The following is a 21,669-nucleotide window of genomic DNA, read 5'->3' as shown; positions in this document are numbered from 1 at the left end:
AAAACGGTTAATAATTGTTATTCACGGAATTTGGAAACCTGGAAAATAGTAACTGAAGGAATGCACCCACACACTGTTTTCTATTCCTATCAGTCCCAAATATCTCCCTGGAGTCTCTTCCCAGCCTATGGACAAGAGCAGGAAAATATGTTTCGAAGCTGCATTTTCTTCCACGTTCTCAGAAAAAAATACTGCACAACCACCCAATCCTGGCCCTCCCATTTAACTAGAGCTTAATTCCGGACAATAAAACTGTTTCTACCCCAAAAGAGACAGAACAGGAAAGGAATGCCTTTCAAACACGTTCACTGAATTGCATCACTCCATCAAACCCTGCCGCCCCGAAGCCATTCCTTCGTGGACCCCACGAAGCCCTTTCAGAAAACGTCGATTAACCGCAACCCCTCCCAACCAAACCACACTTTATTAGAAATTTAAGGTCGGCTCTCAAGAAGTTGACTCGGGAACCCCAAGCATGCGCCCGAAAAGTGTGAGTCACCCTCCAACTCCACCATCAATTACAAAACAATTATTGCTAATCGTCGTCCTCGCGCCGCCGGCGACGCCGGGGGGTGCGGGCCCCCAGGTTCAGGGCTGGGGGGCTGGGCTCCGGAGCCGGCCGAGCGGGGGCGGGGGCAGACGAGGAGGGGGTGGGGCGCTCTCCCCGGCCCCGCTCCCCTCCCCCCCAACCTCCGCCTCGCCGCGGCGTCTGACGTCCCGCGCGTCGGTGGCGCGGAGCAGCGCGGGGAGCCAGGCGGGCCGCAGGCGGGGTAAGGCCGGACGGGCTCCCGGGGGGCCGCGGTCCCCGCGGCGGGGAGGAGCGCCAGGCCGCGCGGGGTCGCGCAGCTCCCTCCGCGGTTGGACCACGGGAGCAGGCCGTGCCCGCGGCGCGTTCGCGGAGAAGGAGGGCGCCTAGGCGCGGGCGTTAGTGGAGGGTGGCGTTAGGCTTCTGTCGCTGCGGGGGTGGCGGGCCAGCACGTCCCCTGTCCGTGCAGGCCGGTTCCGCACAGCTCGCAGGGGAAGTGGAGACGCGGACCTCTGGGTCCACTCTTGACCCCTGCCCTGCCCCTCCCACTGGGGGGTTAAGGCCAGGTGCCACGGGTTGGAGGAGGGACCGGCCCCGTCTGCCCCCCTGGACGAAAACATTACGCCCCAGGGCTTTAATCAAGTTTTTCTCTAAAAGGCAGTAAAGTAAAGTAAGTGTTTCTCTATTTAGGTGTGAAGAGGAAAAAAAATGACACTCCAGTGGGTGGCAGTTGCAACCTTTCTTTATGCTGAAATAGGACTTATTTTAATCTTCTGTCTTCCTTTTATTCCTCCTCAGAGGTAGGAAACCTGCAAATTGTTGCGATAAGTTACAATAAGTACGATAAGCATATGATTAGCTACTTTAGACTGTTACGAGTGATATGAGAAAAGTTTCCTAAGGATTAAAAAGTTTTGAACGCTGATTATATTCAAGGTGCTCTTTAAACTCACAAATTTTAGGTAATATCTAATGATGTTAAAATATCACGTTATATAAATATTATTATGTGTACAAACGAATTAACTTTGTCTCCCCTTGCTTCTAAAAGGAAAAGGGCCCAGTCCTCTTGACTCTCTTGGTTACAGATATAATATAGCAGTGGTTGTGCTTTTAATACCTGTCATCAGACTTAACCTTTTTTTATTGCCCTGACTTGGAACAGTGAACTCAAAAAAGGGAAATGGATAAATGTTTACAGCACCAAATGGGTGCAGAAATGTTTCATTCGGGCAGTGGAACGAACAACAATGTAGAGAGTTATGCCAGTAAATGATTCTTCGTTTTGGCCTTATGCAACCCAAAAATAGTTTCATTAATGTTTTACTGCTTTTTTCCGTACACAGAATTAATACATAAAGTGCTGAATATGGAACGTACCATAACCATACATACATTAGCCTTAATTCGTTAGTAAGGAACTTTGAAAGGTCTGTAAGTAGAGTAAAAGTATTTCAATTGAAGCATTGGCTGACTTTTCCCCTGCAATCATCCTCCTATTTATTTGGGGGGGGGGGGGAGGTTGGAAAGTTGACACACAATGTTACATTAGTTTCAGGTGTACAGAGTAGTGATTTGACTTCTCTATGACTATGCTGTGCTCACCACAAGTGTAGCTACCATATGAGTTCAGTTTTAGATCCAGAAAGTTGATTAGTATGGATGGTGAAATACACTTGTAATAAAAATGTTGCAACACCTTTGTTCATGCTCCTGGCATAAAAGAAAATGTTTCATAAATGAGATCCTAGAGAGAAGTTTAGTGAGAACCCATGACTGGAAGAGACTTACGTAAGTTTTTACTTTGGCTCAGGGTCCAGGTGGTCTTTACAACTCTTAACTTGCTTCTTACCTACCTAGATTTCTACTCCTGTTCTTGCCTATGAGCTATGCCATCACTTTTTTCTTCCTTACTAAAGAAAAAAAATTGAATCACGCTGTAGGAAGGAGCATTAGAGATCATTATATCCAACCCAAATATTCCTATATAGGGAAAGTAGTCTAAGGTCATCTAGCTGATCTGTGGCTGACTCTAGACAAGAATCTGGCTTTCAGCCTAGTGCTTTTTCTACTCTACTGCTTATCCTGTTGGTTTGAAATCTCTATAACACCCTGTTAGCTTTTTGGTGGTAGGTCCAACAAGAGAGTCCTGTATTCAAAAGAAAGAAAGATGTTATTTATAAATAAGGCTTAAGCATTTCCAAAAATATGTATTTTTTTTTTGTCCATTAATGTTTTTTCCATGAAAATGATCCATAGTGGGGCGCCTGGGTGGCTCAGTCAGTTAAGAGTCCGACTTCAGTTCAGGTCATGATCTCAGGGTTTGTGAGTTCCAGCCGCGAGTCGGGCTCTGTGCTGACAGCTCAGAGCCTGAAGCCTGCTTTGGATTCTGTGTCTCCTTCTCTCTCTGCACCCTCCCCACCCCCCCCCACTTGTGCTCTGTCTCTCAAAAATAAATAAATGTAAAAAAAATCCATAGAATATGGATATTTTTCTTCCTGCCAAATATAATTTTTTTCCTGTCTTTTTCAAGTAGCTCTTGGATAGATGTGTATGTAAGTACACAGATTATATACTCATGTACAAATATACATAAGAAAATATATGTGTACACAACTCATTTACAGTATACACACAGTCCTTACTGTGTGTATCCACATCTTTTATGCATGTATCACCATAGTTGTCAAAGAGAAGGATTCAATTTTATTTAATTTAGGCTATCATTTTCTCACTGAACCCACTGGTTAAAGACAAATGCTTAGAAGTCAGACTGCCTGAGTGTATATTTCAGCTCTGCATGTTACTGTATGACCCTATGCAAATTATTTACCATCTCTGGCCAGTTTCTCCATCTGTCAAATAGAGGTAATACTGGTATCCACCTCATATAGTGGTTGTGGTGATAAAATGAGCTAAAATACATACAAGTGCTTAGAACCATAGTATAGTAAGGACTCAAAATATAATAGCTATTATCAGTTTTCCTTGAAGTGAGTCTCAGTAGAAACTGCTAGTTGCTCCCTGTAGGAGTTCTCTTTTCTGTTCCTTTCTATACTGGACCCTAAAATGTGAATTTACAGTAGGTCTTAGATGAAGGTATTGCCACTTATGTTCTTTTTCTAAAAATATAAAATTTTTTGGGGCGCCTGGGTGGCGCAGTCGGTTAAGCGTCCGACTTCAGCCAGGTCACGATCTCGCGGTCCGTGAGTTCGAGCCCCGCGTCGGGCTCTGGGCTGATGGCTCAGAGCCTGGAGCCTGTTTCCGATTCTGTGTCTCCCTCTCTCTCTGCCCCTCCCCCGTTCATGCTCTGTCTCTCTCTGTCCCAAAAATAAATAAACGTTGAAAAAAAAAATTTAAAAATATAAAATTTTTTGTAATGAAAAATTTGAGTAGCGTCTCTGGCATTGGAAGCATAGAGACAGAAGGGCCTCCTTCACCTATGTCAGTCTCCCTCTCCTTGCAACTTCGAGTTACTACTTAGGGTTGTTCTCGAAAGTTATTAGCCAATAATTTGTCATAATCTTGAAGTAAAACTTTTTTTTAGGTTGTTAGTGTTTGAACCTTATTTAGGTGCTTATTACTTTCATATGTCTCCTTTGGACTTCGTTCATCTGTTATTCATTTAAAATGCCCTTGTACAGGGACACCTGGGGGGCTCAGTCAGCTAAGCATCTGACTCTTGGTTTCGGGAGTTCGAGCCCCACGTCAGGCTCTGTGCTGACAGTATGGAATCTGTTAGGGATTCTCTCTCTCTTTCCCTCTCTTTCTCTGCCCCTCCCCTGCTCGAGCTCCCTCCCTGCCTCTCAAAATGAATAAACTTTAAAAAATAAAATGCCCTGTACAAAGTTTGTTACCTTCCCAATTGTGTGGTGGATTGGTTTCATCTTTGTCATTTATAATCCATACTTTCTTACCTCTGTGTCTTTGTGCCATTCAGTCCATCTAGACTTTTTTCCCACCATTTTGTTTCCCGTGTTCACATCTTGATCTGAGTGGTAATCATGAGTATATACATATGTAAAACTTCATTAATCTATTAATCTATTTCAGCTTCTTTGCACTTTGTGTATGTAACATCTCAATGACATTTTTAATTCCCTTGTAAAAATAGAGAATTCTTTTACTTGGAGTAGATGTTAAAGTATATTATGTAAAAATAAATAATGCAGAGTTGGACCCCTTCCTCCTGAAATTCTGCTGATTATTAGACCAATAGGCCTTTGTTATTTCTGAGTTATTATCCTGATTAGCGAAAAGATACAAAGTGATAACTTCTATCAGCAATATAGCATATTACTATAAGAATTCCTTTTTAAGGTTTTGATCATGTATCTTTACTTTAAAAGCTAGCTATTTTCGCTTCAGAAGATTTAAGCCACCAGACAGAAGATAATGTCAGATTATCATTAAACTTGAGTTGTTTCACGAGACACTTATGTCATATGAGAGAATTGGTAAATCTCTGATATGACATGAAAAATTAAATTTCTGTAATTCTTTTCACTCACTATACAGTTACCAAAATGTTAATTGAATATTTGCAGAACATTTCAGAATCTTTTGATTTTTTTTTATACCTAATGTAATTGTATTACTTTACAGATGGCAGAAAATTTTTTCATTTAATGTCTGGGGTAAAATTGCAACTTTCTGGAACAAGGCTTTCCTTACTATTATAGTCCTATTGATTGTTCTATTTCTAGGTAAGTATTGAATTCCTCTTTTGACTAAGCTTAACTCTAAGGGTTTTTTTAGTTAATGAATTCACTGGGTTTTTAATTAACTAAGTTAATGTTGCTATTGATACATAGTGGGTTGTACAGGGGCCATCCTGGGTTAACTGCCATATATGTCACTGTTTTATGAAGAAATGTTTCCCATGTTCCATACCACCAACCTCTGAAATGAATTCCTTCTTATAAAATGAGGAACAGCTGGTGTGAGAAGGTATGAGTAGATGACTGTATCAGGATGTGAATGGGTTCATGCATTATTTCAAAATGTCAGCATTTGTTCCATGGTATGCTATTATTATCAAGAAAATCTCCAGTCAGGGGCTCCTGGGTGGCTCAGTTGGTTGAGCGTCCAACTTCAGCTCAGGTCATGATCTCATAGTCTGTGAGTTCAAGCCCTGCGTCGGGCTCTGTGCTGACAGCTTGGAGCCTGGAGCCTGCTTCGGATTCTTCATCTCTCTCTCTCTGCCCCTTCCCCACTCGTGCTCTGTCTCTGTCTCTCAAATATAAATAAACGTTAAAAAAAAAAAAAAGAAAGAAAATCTCCAGCCACGTAAGAAGTAACATTAAACAAGTAAAGGACAGGGCCGCGTGGGTGGCTCAGTCGGCTTAGTGTCTGATTTCAGCTCAGGTCATGATCTCACAGTTCCTGAGTTCAAGCCCTGCATCAACTTCTCGGCTCTCAGCACAGAGCCTGCTTCAGATCCTCTGTCTCCCTCTCTCTGCCTCTCTATTTCTCAAAAATAAACATTAAAAAAATTAATAAAAAAAAACAACAACAAAAAACAAGCAAAGGAAAGTAAGGAAAACAGGTCCCAACTCTGCCACCAGCTAACTGTTTGCCTTTTGGCACATCATCTCTCTGAGTCTCGTTTATCCATTTGTAGAACAGAGAGAGAAAAGGCAACTATTTCTGCAGCTCCTACTGGCTCTGGTATCGTGATCTTTTAACTGTAAAGTTATCACAAGAATTTCTACTAAAAGCTGCCACATATCCATATAAGGAAGGAGAATGGTACTCTAAGGTTCTTTTGGTTACATATATCAGAAATGAACAGACCTCACTTGAGCAAGAAAGGGGAACTTAGAATAAAATGCAGGGTTGTTTTAGAGCAGCTTAGGGAAGGAAGGAAGCCAAATTCCAGGGAGGGATTAGACCTAGGAACTCAAGTGTCTCTTTCGTGCCCTGCATTATTCTGTGGGTCTACTTCATTCTTCCTTATCTCCATGGACTCTGATGCTCTATTCCCAAGGCAGAAAGTGGGCACCACATAACTGCCAAATGTCATCACTCCAGCCATATGCAAGGATTAATTAGCCACTTCTGAGTCTGAATTTCAGTTATAAGGAATAAAGGTAGGAGTCACAAAGCACAGAACCATGACCACTGACTAGACCCTACATCCATGGGTAGGATGGGTAATTAATTCTCAGAGAATAGGGACATCAAGGATGGTCAATGCAGGAGCTTTGACCATAGATGGTAAAGGCAGGTAGATCAGGACTTACCCTTTAAACCTCAGTGTTTCCATCTCAGAATAGGGTAATCACACCTGCTTCACTGAGGTGTTTAAAGGTTTAAATGTATTAGCGTATGTTAAGTACATAGTCCAGTGTTCTTAGCCACTAGAATGACAAAAGTATAATGCAAAACCAGTAGATTGCGCAAGTATAATTTATTACTTTACTTTCAATTTTATCTCACTTTTCCTGTTGGTTGTTTCTCTAATAAGGTAATCATTACCAGGTTTCATGTTCCTAGAGCCTGTATTAACTGAATGTGTTTATGTGTGTTTTAAGGGGTGGGAATAGGCAGAAAGGAAGCAAGAAACCCTGGAATATGTTTAGTGTCAGCAGAAATGCATCCCAGGTTTTGAAAGTTTCCACAAGTGATCCAAACAAGGCTATCTCCACGTGGTTTATAGAAAATTAACTACGTATTACACCCTGCCCCTATCGTCGCCCTTACTTCATTTTTCACACACAGTCTCCTTTTCTACAGGTGATTTTATTCTACAGGTGGGTTTGTAGGACCATTTGTATTTATAAACTTCTTTGATATTATTGATTAATTTTCAGCATTTCTGCATAATAGATCCAGAAATATTATTTTCACTTAAAAGCCAAAGAAGCTTTGAGGCGCCTGGACAGCTCAATCGGTTGAGCATCTGACTCTTGATTTCAGCTCAGGTCATGACCTCATGGTTTGTGGGTTCAAGACCCACGTTGGGCTCCACACTGGCAGGGCAGAGCCTGCTTAGGATTCTCCCTATCTTGCTCGTTCTCTTCCCCTCTGCTGCTTGCTCTTTCTTTTTTAAAATAAATAAATAAACTTAAAAAAAAAAGCCAAAGGGGGTGCCTGGGTGGCTCAGTCGGTTAAGCGTCCGACTTAGGCTCAGGTCATGATCTCACAGTTCATGAGTTCAAGCCCCACATCTGGCTCTGTGCTGACAGCTCAAAGCCTGGAGCCTGCTTCAGAGACTGTATCTCCCTCTCTCTCTGCCCCTCCCCTGCTCACACTCTGTCTCTCTCGCTTTCACTTACAAAAATGAATAAACATTAAAAAAATGTTTTTTAATAAAACTATTTTTTATTTAATAAAATACTATTTGTTTGGCGGGTTTTTTTAGTTATTTTGTAGTGGTTGTTGGTATGCTCTTTGTATATTATTGCGACAGTCTGAGGAATGAAAAGGGGAAATAGCCATTAAGACCAAGAAAAAAATTGTTTTAAGTTTATTTATTTTGAGAGAGGGAACACACATGGGGAAGGAGCAAAGAGAGAGGGAGAGAGAGAATCCCAAACAGGTTCCATGCCCAGCACAGAACCTGACATAGGGCTCAGTCTCCCAAACCATGAGATCATGATCTGAGCCAAAATCAAGAGTCAGATGCTTAACTGACCTAGCCACCCAGGCACCCTGTCTAAGAAAATTTCTTAAGGATAATTTAAGAGACTATTTTGTACACCTCTATGCAAATAAATCTGAAAGCCTACACGAAGTGGGTAATTTTGTAGAGAAATATAACTTGTCAGATGAATGCTAGGAGATACAGAAAATTTAAGCAGACCAATTTTCCATAGAAGAATTATAGAAAGTTATAAAAAAGCTACCTCCTTCAGAGAAGAATAAAACCAGATAATTTTGTAAGAAATTCTACCACTTTCAAAAAGCAGATGTTATTAACACTGCTTAAACTGTTCCAGAATTTGAAGGAAAAAACTTTAAATTTTATGAAGCTAGAGAAAGGCAAACTCTACAATTGTAAATAAACTAAAACAAAAGTATATATACGGGCATATATATATATATATATGTATATATATATGGGTATATATACCCATATATATAATGTCAGTGTAGCCAAATATTTCTAAAATCTCAGTGAAGTCATATTAATATTACTAGTATTAACAAGTTATAATATATTTTTTTTAAGTTTATCTGAGAGAGAGAGTGCAGGGGAGGGGCAGAGAAAGAGGGAGACAGAGGATCCCAAGTGGGCTCCATGCTGACAGCAGAGAGCCTGATGCAGGGCTCGAACTCTCAACCTGTGAGATCATGACCTGAGCCAAAGTCAGACACTTAACCGCCTGAGACACCCAGGTACCTTGATGAGTAATAATATATTAATAATATCAATGTTACTTTAATAATATTAATTTGTGACTTAATATTACTTTAATAATTACCATAATGATTTGATGATATTAAAGAAATAATAGATATAATAAAATGCTAATACAGAATGGAAAATAAGATAGTCTCTTGCCATTGATTGCAATGGAAGATGACCTATATACTATCGTCAACAGGTTGAATTTTATTCAGCCTATTAGGGATAGAAAGAGTGAAGGATAACAGTTTGCAGTGTAGCTGGAGATGAGAGAAGTACAGTGATAATAAGTCCTAGATGAATAGTAAAAACAAAAACAAAAAAACCTGTTACAAAGTTTGCCACTAGCATCCATTTACAGAACATCTCTTTTGAGCATGTGTCCTCCCAGGTGTTGTAGAGGAAAAGACAAAAAGAGAACCTGTCCAAAAAGTCCATTATTTAAAAGTTCAGTTATTTTCAAACTTGTTTCCTTCTTTTTTTTTTTTTTTTTTTTAATTTTATTTTAGAAAGAGAGAGAAGGGAGCACGGGCAGAGAGAGAGGGAGAGATAGAATCTTAAGCAGGCTCCACGCTCAGCTTGGAGCCCAGCATGGGGCTAGACCATATAGTCCTGCGATCATGACCTGAGCCGAAATCACGGGTCAAATGCTTAACCAAATGAGCCACCCAGGCACCCCAAAACTGCTTTCCATTTTAATAACAGTTTTATATTATTAAAAACTAAAAGTAATGTTTTTTTTTTTTTCTTTTTCTCTAATAGATGCTGTGAGAGAAGTAAGGAAATACTCCTCTATACCTGCCATTGAAAAAGGCTTAAGCAGTAAACCTGGTGCCTATGAACATGCACAAATGAAACTTTTTAGGTCTCAAAGGAATCTTTACATTTCTGGATTTTCATTATTTTTCTGGCTGTGAGTTTTTAAGCACAATTTTAGAACATGATTTATGTTTCTCTAACTCATTTTTCCTACTCACAGATCTTTTTTTCTACACTGTTTAGTATACTGACATCTCCATAAAAGAAAGCCGATGATATACCCAAATAACCAATAGCCATTATGACTTGTAGGCTAGATGGGTGCAGAAGGCCCTTCATGATCTGGCCCCTTGTCTCATACTGTTCTCTGACATTTACATCACTTCCACCCACACTGCCCTTCACTGTTTTTCATTCATTCTTGCAACAAATATTTATTGAGTACCTAACTTCTTCCTGCTTCAAGGTCTTCACACCTGCTTTTCCTTCTCCCAGAACTCCCTGCTCTTCCCTGGCTAATTTCTATTCATCCTTCAGCCCCTTTCACAGAGAAGCCGTTTGTGTGACCATCATTGCCCCCAAAGCAGGTAGTTTCTGCTGTGTGCTCTTTTGAGTATCATTCATGTTTGCAATTAAATACCGTTGTAACTCTTGCCTCACCAACTAGAATCCAAACTCCTTGAAAGACTTTGTCTCATTTGCTGCTATGTCCCCAGTGCATAGCATAGTGTTTAACACTTAGCAGTTCCTAATACCTACTAGCAAAGGAAATACCTGTTGAATGAATATTTGAAGATACTAATTTCTAACAATGGAAGTTACCCATAAACAAATGTGAATGACCAGTTTTCAGGCTTGGCCAACCTCACACAATGCTCTTTAAATAGCAGATTTTGAGGTGGTAGGGGAAAAAAAGAACCAAAAGAGCAAAAACGACTTCACTTAATGACCTGCCACACTGTCTAAAATTCTGTTTTGGGACGTCTGGGTGGCTCAGTTAAGTGTCCGACTTCGGCTCAGGTCATGATCTCAAAGTTTGTGAGTTCGAGCCCCACATCAGGCTCTGTGCTAACAGCTCGGAGCCTGGAGCCTGCTTCAGATTCTGTGTCTCATTCTCTCTCTGCCCCTCCCCCACTTGTGCTCTGTCTCTCTAAAATAAATAAAAATGTAAAATAAATTCTGTTTCTACTCCTCATGACCTCTAAAAAGAGGATAATGAACAAGTACTGCTGAACTGATCTTCCAAGTGCTAGTCTCATAACAGACTACAAAGGAGTGAGACACAGCCTTGTTCTGACAGAAAGACTTGGATTTACAAAGAGAGAGAGAAAGGAAAGAAAGAAGGAAGGAAGGAAAAGAAAGAAACATGTCCTCCTTAAACATCTCCCTCCACCATATCCATACCTAAAGGAGAATCATTTGACAATGACTTTTTATCTTAAATCACAATTCCTAATGACTAGTCTAGTTATACATTAATCTGATTTGTTTTGTTTTGTTTTGTTTAGTGTGTTGAGACGTCTGGTTACCCTTATTACTCAGCTGGCTATAGAACTGTCAAACAAAGGAGTACTTAAAACTCAAGCAGAAAATACTAATGAGGCTGCCAAAAAATTCATGGAAGAGAATGAAAGACTAAAACAGGTATTTATTTAAGTTTGCTTTTTTAAAACGTGTGTAAAGGGGGACACCTGGGTGGCTCAGTCAGTTGAGCATCCGACTTTGGACGTAATGATCTCACGTTATGTGAGCTTGAGCCCCGCGTCAGGCTCTGTGCTGACAGCTCAGAGCTTGGGGCCTGCTTTGGATTCTGTGTCTCCCCCTCTCTCTGCCCCTCCCTTGCTCACACTCTGTCTCTGTCACTCTTAAAAATAAATAAACATAAAAAAAAATTTTAATATGTGTAAATGTTGTTGGTTTTCCCAAGGTATATTATTTTTCAGTATCAAAAGGAGCATTTTTATAATTTGTAAGCAAAAATGACCATAAATAGCAATACTGTTCTATAAAATGATTGTTTCAAAAGTGTCTTATTATCCTTTAGATTTGTTTGTTCTCAATTTCCCTCTATAGTAGATTAACACCATTGAACCTGTTTCCTATAATCGAAAAAAAAATATTCTGGGAATATGGTTTTTAATTCCTTTATTACCATTAATTTTAGTTTATAACCTAAAGCAAATCTTTATAAGTCTCTATGTTGCCATTTCCTTTTCAGTTAAATTATTTTTAAGTCATTTTTAAAATTTGTTTTGTTTTAAATGTTCATTACGTAGGAAGCAAAGGAAAGTAGTTTATGCTAAGATTGATAACTGCATATAGTATTTTTTTTTTAATGTTTACTTATTTTTTGAGAGACAGAGACAGAGCATGAGCTGGGGAGGGGACAGAGAGAGGGAGTCACAGATTCCGAAATGGGTCCAGGCTCCGAGCTGTCAGCATAGAGCCCGACGTGGGGCTCAAACTCATGAACCACAAGATCATGACCTGAGCTGAAGTCAGACACCTAACCGACTGAGCCACCTGCCCCTGCATATAGTATTTAAAATCTTTAATTTGGCCATGCTGCTGATACTACTACTTTGAGAACCCTATGCTGTAATTGTCCTGCCATTCAGGGAGAGTGTATATTAGGTACTAATATTTTCACTATTAAATAAAATAAATGAATAAATAAATGATAGCTACAAAATTATTTGAGGTATTTCTTTTTCTTAAGTGTAAAATTTAGGAGTCAGATCTCATAGCTTGAATGTTTGTAGTTCATCTTAAGCTCTGTAAGTTTTGTTAATTGTATTTCTTAGAAAAAAGTGCCAATGGAACCATTCAGAAGTGAAACAAATTTTCTTGAAAAAAAAAAGCATTCCTAAAATAATCCAACAAGATGATTTTCCTATTGTAAATTAATGAAATGCAAATAGTCAATTATGTATTATACCAAGTTATATTTATGTAAAAAGTGTTGATTTAACAGTAGAGAATTAAAATACTTAATCTTAAAGCCTGGCCTCCTATAGAAAGAACTATAAGAACCACCTTGTATCTATTCTAAACGAACAAGCCAATACATAATATGACACAAGGCTTTCCAGAACCTATTAGGTAAGGCAGAACTCACTGCAAAAAAAACTGTGTTTGATGCTACAGTATAATGATCACCTATTTAGAACCCATGTTTTATTTCTAGTGATGTCTGCCTTATTTTCCACTACAAACAAAAGGTAAAGAAAGACCTTTTTTCATATAAAACAGCACTGAAGGAGGTTTCTTTGGGGCAGTGGGTTGAAACCAGAATCTTTTAAGGAAACTTTTAGAGAATGAGCACCAGTTTTTTTTTACTTTGTTTTATTCTGTTTTGAAAAGACATTGGTCCATAGATGTCTTGTAAATTTCCCTTTGTAGTAAATATAGTTCTGGGAAATCAAGCTCTTGGTATTTCTGTATTCAAAAGCAAATAATAAGTCATTTTTGCTTTTTTAGAATGTTTCAGTAGCAAAATCAGCCTCATTTTGTATCTCAATATTACTTGCTTCATTTTCCATCCTTTGATCTCACTTCACAGTGGCAAAAATAAAAACAAAACCCTCAAAGCTTTGGTTAATACATGATGGCTAAATTCAAAAGCACACAGCCTTGTATTTGTAAACTTACTGTGTACCTATCTTGATTTAAAATTGTCCCTATCATGTTAGAGTTATGAGTTCTAACTACCAACAGAACACTGCCTTTTTCCTCTCACTCTTTAGTTGTTTTCCTTTTACTCTTCAGCTCTAAGAAAATGGAAAGCGTTTTTGTGTAGTTTGGGTTCTAGTATGTTGAAATACACCATAATTAACATCCTTAAAGTAGTCTTGTCCTTCAAAAAAAAGTAACCTTTCTCAAACCATTTTTGGAACTCTTGTTTTGGAATTGTTTTCACAATGAGTTACCTTTGCAAGGAAATTTACTTAATGACTACAGATTCTTTGATTCTCCCACAATTTCTCCCTTTTTTTTTGTTTGTTTGTTTATTTGTTTTTTGTTTTCCTCTCCTTTGATTCCATGCTGTCCTGGTTTCCTGCTTCCTGTGTATCTTGACCCAGTCAATGGCCCTAGATCATCTGAGATGTACAGATTTGCTGAGCTAAACCTAGTACATGTGAGGGAGAAAATTTGTGAGTTGTACATCAATACTGTCAGTGCCCAGAGTGTAACTAATTGACCAAGAAAAGCCAGAGGTCAAAATATGAAAGATAACTTCTGTTTTAAGATACTTTGTGTAGATTTTGAAATACTAGCTCAGAAAAGATAAAATTAGTGAAACAATTCTTTATTCTGTGTCAGAGACACCTTATTGAATGGAAGGCACTTTATCCTGAGATCCAAGACACTTAGGTACCAGTCCTAACTCTATCAATAATTAGCATTGTGTTCTGGGGCAAGCCACCTTGTATGTTCTGAGCTTCAGGGTTATAAATAGCGGCTAGCATTCTGCTGGGTACTGCTTCATATGCTTCACAGGAACGTGTCAATTCTCGCAACAACCCCACGAGGTTGGTGCTGTTATTATCTGCATTTTATACACAAGGAAGCGGAAGCATAGTGTTAAATGACTTGCACAAAACCTTTCAGCTAATAAACCACAAAAGCAAGATTTGAATCCAGGCAGAGTGGCTCTAGAATCCACACCCTTAACCATATTGTTTTGTGACTTTTTGTTACTCTCTTATAAAATGACTTGCAGATGGTGCCTGAGACCCCTTTCTGTTCTGACATTCAGTTCATTAAGTGAAACAGTTATGAAAGACCAATGAACTTTTAATTTAACTGCTTTAAAATGACAACAGTGATGGAGCTTTATTTCTTACTAGTTTTTTGTCCAGCCCTTGCCAAGGTGGTATAAGGTAGGTGGACAGTGAGCACGTGCAGGATTGTAGCCAGTGGCTAGCTATTGAATTTCAGTTCCAGGGCTCTTGGTCTTTCTCCAGCATCAAGTCACACATAATAAATTTAGACAAGTTTGCAGGTGCAATAATGAAAGCTTATTTACAAGACCAACACAAATCCACCTTTTCCAAGTCAATGGCATAATAATTCAAGCAGTCAGTGTAAACATTCCTGCAACTCAGTGGTTCTCTTCCAATTTGGGTAATCACTGAAGACTGTGTGAACTGAAATCAGTGAAATAACAGCTAGGATTATTTTGAACTTAAAGTGGCAACAAATTTATAGAGATTTGAAAAAATTCTTGTTTCTGCTCTTTAAAAAAAATTTTTTTTAATTTTGAAGATAGGCAGTTCCTTAAGTATATACTTCAGTTTTTTTGTCTCCTAACAATACTAGAGCTTTTGTTCTTTCTTCTGAGCTGCCTAATATCTGTTATAACACAATGATACTGTATTTGATCTTGTGCTACCATTTTTGTGTTCTTGTCTCATCCTCTCCATTAGATTGAAGTTAGGTGAGAGCAGAGTCCATGTTTTTCTTACATTTTTATCCCTTATATCATCTAGTTGTAAAAATTGTAATGTATTTGCATGTGGCCCATGCTCAGTAGAACTTGGTGAGTTTCGTTTATTGCTTACATGAGAAAAGGAATCACCTTGCAGTAGAAATTCTTTTCTATCACTTTGTCTAAAATTGTCCTAAGCTGGGGCGCCAGGGTGGTGCAGTCAGTTAAACGTCCGACTCTTGATCTCAACTCAGGTTGTGATATCTAGTTTTGTGAGTTCGAGCCCCGCATTGGGCTTTGTGCTGACAGCTCGGAGCCCGAAGCCTCCTTCGGATTCTGTGTCTCCCTCCCTTTCTGCCCCTCCCTTTCTCGCACTCTCTCTTTCTCAAAAAAAAAAAAAAAATACTACCGCTAATGTCATCCTCAATGGATAAAAACTGAGAGCTTTCCTGACCTTAGGGATGTCCACTCTCACTTCTGTTATTCAACATAGTATTGGAAGCCTTAGCCTTGCCAATCAGACAACGTAAAAGAAATAAAAGGCATCCAAACTTTTGCACTCCTGGTGGGAATGCAAACTGGTGCAGCCATTCTGGAAGACAGTATGGAGGTTTCTCAAAAAATTAAAAATAGAACTACCCTACGACCCAGCAATTGCACTACTAGGTATTTATCCACGGGATACAGGTATGCTGTTTCGAAGGGGCACATGCACCCCAGTGTTTATAGCAGCACTGTCAACAATAGCCACACTGTAGAGAGAACCCAAATGTCCAGATGAATGGATAAAGAAGATGTGGTATATATTTACAATAGAGTATTTCTCAGCAATCAGAAAGAATGCAATCTTGCCATTTGCACCTATGTGGGTGGAACTAGAGGGTATTATGCTAAGCGAAATTAGTCAGAGAAAGACAGATATCATATGACTTCACTCATGTGAGGACTTTAAGACACAGAACAGATGAACATAAGGGAAGGGAAGCAAAAATAATATAAAAACAGGGAGGGGGACAAAACATAAGAGACTCTTAAATATAGAGAACAAACAGGGTTGCTGGAAGGAGGGGTTGTGGGATGGGCTAAATGGGTAAGGGGCATTAAGGAATCTACTCCTGAAATCATTGTTGCACCATATGCTAACTAACTTGGAAGTAAATTAAAAAATAAATAAATTATTAAAAAATAAACATTAAAAAAAAATTGTCCTAAGCTGCTTTTTTACCTGTGGAAGCTGTCAGTATCAAGTTACTGCCACTTTAAATAACCCATGCCAATGTGTAAGTATTTTATTTTTCAGCCATTAACCTAATTTACTTTTCGTGGTAACTTAATTTTTTTTTAATTTCTTTAAGATAATTCAGCTTCTTAATTCTATTGACAATGATGGTTTCCTTCTAGATATACAGAATTCTAAAATATTTTAATATTCAGATCTTAATTTTTCTTGCCTAAAAAAGAAAATCTACAACAAGATAATAAACATTTTAAAAACCAGCATAGATTTCAAAATAGAGCATTGTAAAAGATTAATAAAAGTAATTTGGGGACTGTTCAATGACTATTCAAAATTTGGTAAAATTTTCCAGGCATAGAGCTGGCCTTGTCATTTTACGCTTATCCATCCTGACATTATACTCTTTTTTCTTTTTTTTTTTTTTACAGATGGGTCTACATAAAAATAGTCTGAGTAGACAGCTCTGTAATTGGAACATAATGGTTTACCAATTAATATACTCAGAACTGGTTTTTTTCCCTTAGATTTACATCACACACATAATGGAAGAAAAGGCATCACATTATTTACCTAAGTACTTTTTGAAAATATAATTTAATTATAGCACAACCAGAAATCCTTATTTTCATTTCAGAGATTCAACCTTAGTAAGAAGAAATATTTTTTTGTTTTTTTGCCAAATATCAAGTTTCCGCAAAAGTATATCGTAGAAAATTATAAAATACTTAAAGGATAAAGAATAAAATAAAGACCAATAATTTTAAATACGTTATTCAGCCTATGTCCTGAAATAATACCTCATTGTTGCCATATAAGCTTACTTCTTTCTATAACTCTCTTTTCTGATAGCTCTTGAAAAACTATGTCAATGAAGAGGAACACATTTTGGAAGCAGAAAATAAAACACTAATAGAAGACCAGGAAAAACTGAAAACTGAATTAAAGAAGACTTCAGATGGTAACTTTGTGCGCATGTGTAAAAGTGGAAAGAGTAGCATGATATCTTATGCTGTTAAACTTCACTGTTTTTCCTAAAACAAAACTAATGGCTCAGTGTTCTTCTGAAGAAAAGACTAAAAGTGACCTATTTATAAGTTCCTGCTCAAATATGAAGATAAAACATGGTTTCAGCCAAGAGAAACATACTCTGTTATACAGAAAAACATGTAGGTGTTTCAGATCTGTGTTGTAAATACAGATGTTCCTGCCTTAGTGAAAGAGCTCTGTTCTGGAAAAGTTGCTTGTCAATACATTTTTGGAAAATGAGTCACATTTTTCCATTATAGTATGTTGCTCCTTTGAAAGAAGCAATCGCAAGAGGACAGTTTTGGTTACAGGAAAATCTATTGCTTATCTCATACCCTGATATTTCCTACCTGCCAGATATAAGGAAAGCATTCCTTGAAAAGAGATGGATAGTATAGAGTCAACAGCAATCTGGGATGCCAGCTGCCAGTTTGAATGGCTTATTCCAAAATACATTGCAGTCAGGACTTGGGAAGGCAGCTGTTTCTGCTGTTTTTTGGTCTTTGAAAAATAATATTGACAGCATTTTCTTTTTCTTTGTCAAAGAAAAAATTGTTATTTCTTGTAGCCACATAACATAGAGAAGTAGGTACCCCAAGTCCAATGTCATCCCAGGAAACTCTGAATAAAAATTTGTGGCTTGACCCCTGGGCAGCATGCTTGCATATAACAGATATTCGTTGATGGTGTCCAGACAATGGGGGACCTCTCAGCCAGCCAGAGTTAAAATAATGATCAGTACATAGACCTTCTCTGATCTCAAATCTCTTCCACTACTTTATGTGGGAGGTAAATTAAAAAAATGTTCAGTGACTGAATGAAGGACCTGCTTTATAACATTTGTAAGTTTATATTTTTTTAAAAAGATCTTGGATTAGTAAAAGTTTTTTTTTATAATATAACTTGCTTTTATTGATTATACATTTACAATATTTGGATAGAGTTTACTTTATCAAGATGTATTTGAATTTGATATGAAAAGCCCAGAGATAAAAGCTTATTCTGTAAAAACAAAACAAAACCAAAATCCATAGGATATTTCATATGATATAAAATTCTTTAATCACTTTCCTACTTCTTATTTAAAGTGAAAAAAGATTTCTTTAGAGGCAGTAAGTTAAAAAATCAGTTACTCTTCTAGACAAAGGTAATGTATTATGTGGTTGGTATAGTATAGCCCCAAATTCCTTGTTGGTGTTGTTCTCTCTTCTGTCATTACAAAAGATTTGGAACATGATCAAGAAGTTTTAACATTTATATGAATATAAATGTAGTAATCACCTACCGTCTGTATTAGACATCTAAGAAGAGAAGCAGTATTCTTTTTTTTTTTTTTTTTTTACTCAGCATAAAATATTGCTGCTGCTAATCCTTTTGAAGAATGCAAGGAACTATTTCCAAAATACCTTTAATTAGAGTAAAAAAAAATTGTTTCAAAATCTTGCTTTTTTTCATACCTGCCCTGGCATAATGTAAAAAGGGTGGTACAAAAGTAAAAGACAGACAATCGGGTATTTGCTCTGCTACACCTCTCTTTGGCGAGTTTAGTTTATTTTTCCTTTTCCTTTGAAAATCCCAACTCTGAGATATTTTGAACTTTGCGTAAGTCTGCATAAGTCTGAGTTATAACTCTACACCTAATATTATTTTAAAGTAATGTGAAGAAACTCAGGACTTCTTCAACAGACAATTCAGATGTTTGAAGCAGCTGAACTCTGATAATATAGGTGTTGTGTTTATAATCTGATAGCAAGAGATACCAGCAGAATTCTGTGTTTAAAGTGTAGACTGCAACCCTACTTTCAAAGTAATCGGAGTCGAGGTCAAAGCAGATTTTACCTGCTTGAGCACGTCCTGTTAGGTTTCTGCAAGATGTGTAATATTTTATGAACACATTTTATCTACCCAAAATTATTATTTTACACACAGTATTAATGACCTTGAGAAGATCAAAGTTCCATTTCTGAAAGAGATATATCTTTGGCTATGGTCTCTTGACGTATTCCAGTCGAATTCATTAAAGCAAGAGCTAAGAAATTACATAAATTAATAGTGCAAGATTCAGATGAATTCATTAGCACAATGCTTTGTACCAGGTACCATTCAAACATAGCCATTGATTTCTCACATTGAGGGTATTAAGGCTGACGGTGCTTAAGAAATGTTTCAGAGAGTTCTTTTTTTATATTTGAAAATTGAGTAGAAAAGCAATGTGGTTTGTCTTTTGATGGAGGCAAATAGAGTATTTTCAATGTGAATTTTCTTACCCTTGGTGTTTGTTTAATCAGTGAAACATTTTCTCCAAAGTATACTAGTGGAGATAAAGCGTAAATATAAGTGTTTATTTAAACTGGTTAGCCTCAAGTTGGAAAAGTGGTGTTCCAAAAGCAGTGGTAAGAATATTCTATTAGTCGTGCCAAACACTCCATCAGTTTTTAATCACCAGCTCAGATTTGGGCCGGAGTTAGTAAATTGTCTGTGCTTCAGTGCAGTAACATGGCCCTAGTCATCCAAAAGAGAGCATGCATGTCCCAAAGCACCTAATTTATATTCAGGACTAACTTAGTCAGGTGTAAGGACCTGATCTGTCATTTTTAATGATCTGTTTAACAATAACTCTGATATCCCAGTATGTGGAGTAATTGGGAAAGGGCACTGCCATGAAAAATGAGAACTTAAGCTTTGAAGAATTTACAAAGCTCTCAAAATTAGAAAGAAAAAAAAAACAAGCTCTCATAATAAAAATAGATCTTGTATGTGATGGAAAACTTTATGATGTCTGAGGAGACTGACTTCAAAAGAGTTTCCCAAGATAGCTACTGGTTTTTATTCTTACAAATAAATACCTTCTTGGCATTTATTCTTATTAATAAATACCTTGTCGGTATGTATTCTTATAACAAGATGAAACATGCTGTTCAATCATTGCATACATTCAGGCAATGGTTAATGTTAGATATGATTTTAAAAGCGGTTGAGTTTTGGGGCACCTGGCTGGCTCAGTCAGTAAAGCATGTGACTCTTGACAGCAGGGTCATGAGTTCAAGCCCACATTGGGCATAGAGCTTACTTTAAAAAAAGAAAGTGATTTTCCACAAAAGTTTCATGTGGAAATGTCTCCTCATTCCTTTATGAGCAGGACTGTATTCATAGCATGCTGCATTTTAAAAGGAGTGCTCAGAGCCACCGATCTTACATTAGAGATTGAATAGTAGCCTGTATCTCCTGCATAAAGGGAAAAAAAGAAGAAAAGACAAAAAAGTGATTAGAGCAAATTTCTTGACCCTGGCTTTATCCTCCCTCCCTCCTCTTTCCTTCCCTCCTTCTTTTCTTCCTTCCTCTTTCATTCCATCAACAATTTTTTTAAAGAACTTTTCAATTATTTATTGTGAGATCTTTTAACATAAAATAAGACAGAAGCTTTTTTTTTTCAACTTTTTTTTTTTTTAACATTCATTTTTGAGAGACAGAGCATGACAGGGAAGGGGCAGAGAGAGGGAGACACAGAATCTGAAGCAGGCTCCAGGCTCCGAGCTGTCAGCACAGAGCCCAAGGTGGGGCTCGAACTCACGAACTGTGGGATCATGACCTGAGCCAAAGTCGGACGCTCAACCGACACAGCCACCCAGATGCCCCAAGACGTAAGCTTTTTATACAGATTTAAAACTGAGGGCTTTCCACTTCCTTACAGATGAATTATTTGAGCCATCTATCTAAAAATAAGTTGTCAAAGTCCAACATAAGCATGTTTTACAGTTGAAAATTTTTGTGAGCGTCAACTGTCTTTAATTTGCAGCTATATCAGAGGCACCATCTGATTTTAAAGTTAATACTTTAAAAAATTGTTAGTTTTGGTCATATTTTTTGCTTTATTTTAATGAGTTTTTATGATTTGAATGAGAAATTCAAACTTTTCTCCTCTCCTTACACATCTGGAAGTTTCTGCCTCTTTGCCATCTCCTTCCCTTCTCTTAATAACTGAAGAAAAGTCCATATTAAAAAATAATGGTACAGTTTGTATGATGGGTGTGACAATAGGCAATATGTAACTTATAGTACATTAAGTAAGCAAAAAAAAAAAAAAAAAAAGTGCACCAAACTGTTAATAGCAGTTATCTTTGGCATATACAAAGAATTTTTTTTTCTGCAGTTGAAATTATTTTCTGTAATGAATTTCTTTTACTTGTATAGTGGAAAGGGTCAAAAAAAAACCCAAAACTGTTTTTCCCAAATATCCAGGTAATCTAAGGCATTCAGTTTTTAGCTTAAATTATCTAATCGATTGACTCTATTCTCTACTTTGGGAATAGATACTACATATTAGGAGTTGTGTAACC

At 37.7% G+C, this 21,669-nt stretch overlaps 1 protein-coding gene and 1 non-coding gene across 2 annotated transcripts in view; both read left to right on the top strand.

Moving 5' to 3' along the window:
• The first annotated feature begins 709 nt into the window (after positions 1 to 709).
• Positions 710 to 21,669, top strand: part of LOC115508774 (B-cell receptor-associated protein 29) — a 57,075-nt gene continuing 36,115 nt past the window's right edge. Inside the window, exons 1-6 of the mRNA XM_030307773.1 lie at positions 710 to 770; positions 1,217 to 1,326; positions 5,132 to 5,232; positions 9,642 to 9,792; positions 11,147 to 11,282; positions 17,156 to 17,264. Coding sequence (XP_030163633.1) covers positions 1,235 to 1,326; positions 5,132 to 5,232; positions 9,642 to 9,792; positions 11,147 to 11,282; positions 17,156 to 17,264 — 589 coding nt within the window. The 5' untranslated portion in view covers positions 710 to 770; positions 1,217 to 1,234. The remainder of the gene's footprint in view (positions 771 to 1,216; positions 1,327 to 5,131; positions 5,233 to 9,641; positions 9,793 to 11,146; positions 11,283 to 17,155; positions 17,265 to 21,669) is intronic.
• On the top strand, positions 20,434 to 20,565 carry LOC115509535. The gene has a single exon (XR_003967420.1). It is a non-coding gene; the product is annotated as a small nucleolar RNA U109 (small nucleolar RNA).

The sequence above is a fragment of the Lynx canadensis genome, chromosome A2 (genome assembly GCF_007474595.2).
Source record: "Lynx canadensis isolate LIC74 chromosome A2, mLynCan4.pri.v2, whole genome shotgun sequence".
Lineage (NCBI taxonomy): Eukaryota > Metazoa > Chordata > Mammalia > Carnivora > Felidae > Lynx > Lynx canadensis.
This window is presented reverse-complemented; position numbering and strand designations above follow the sequence as displayed.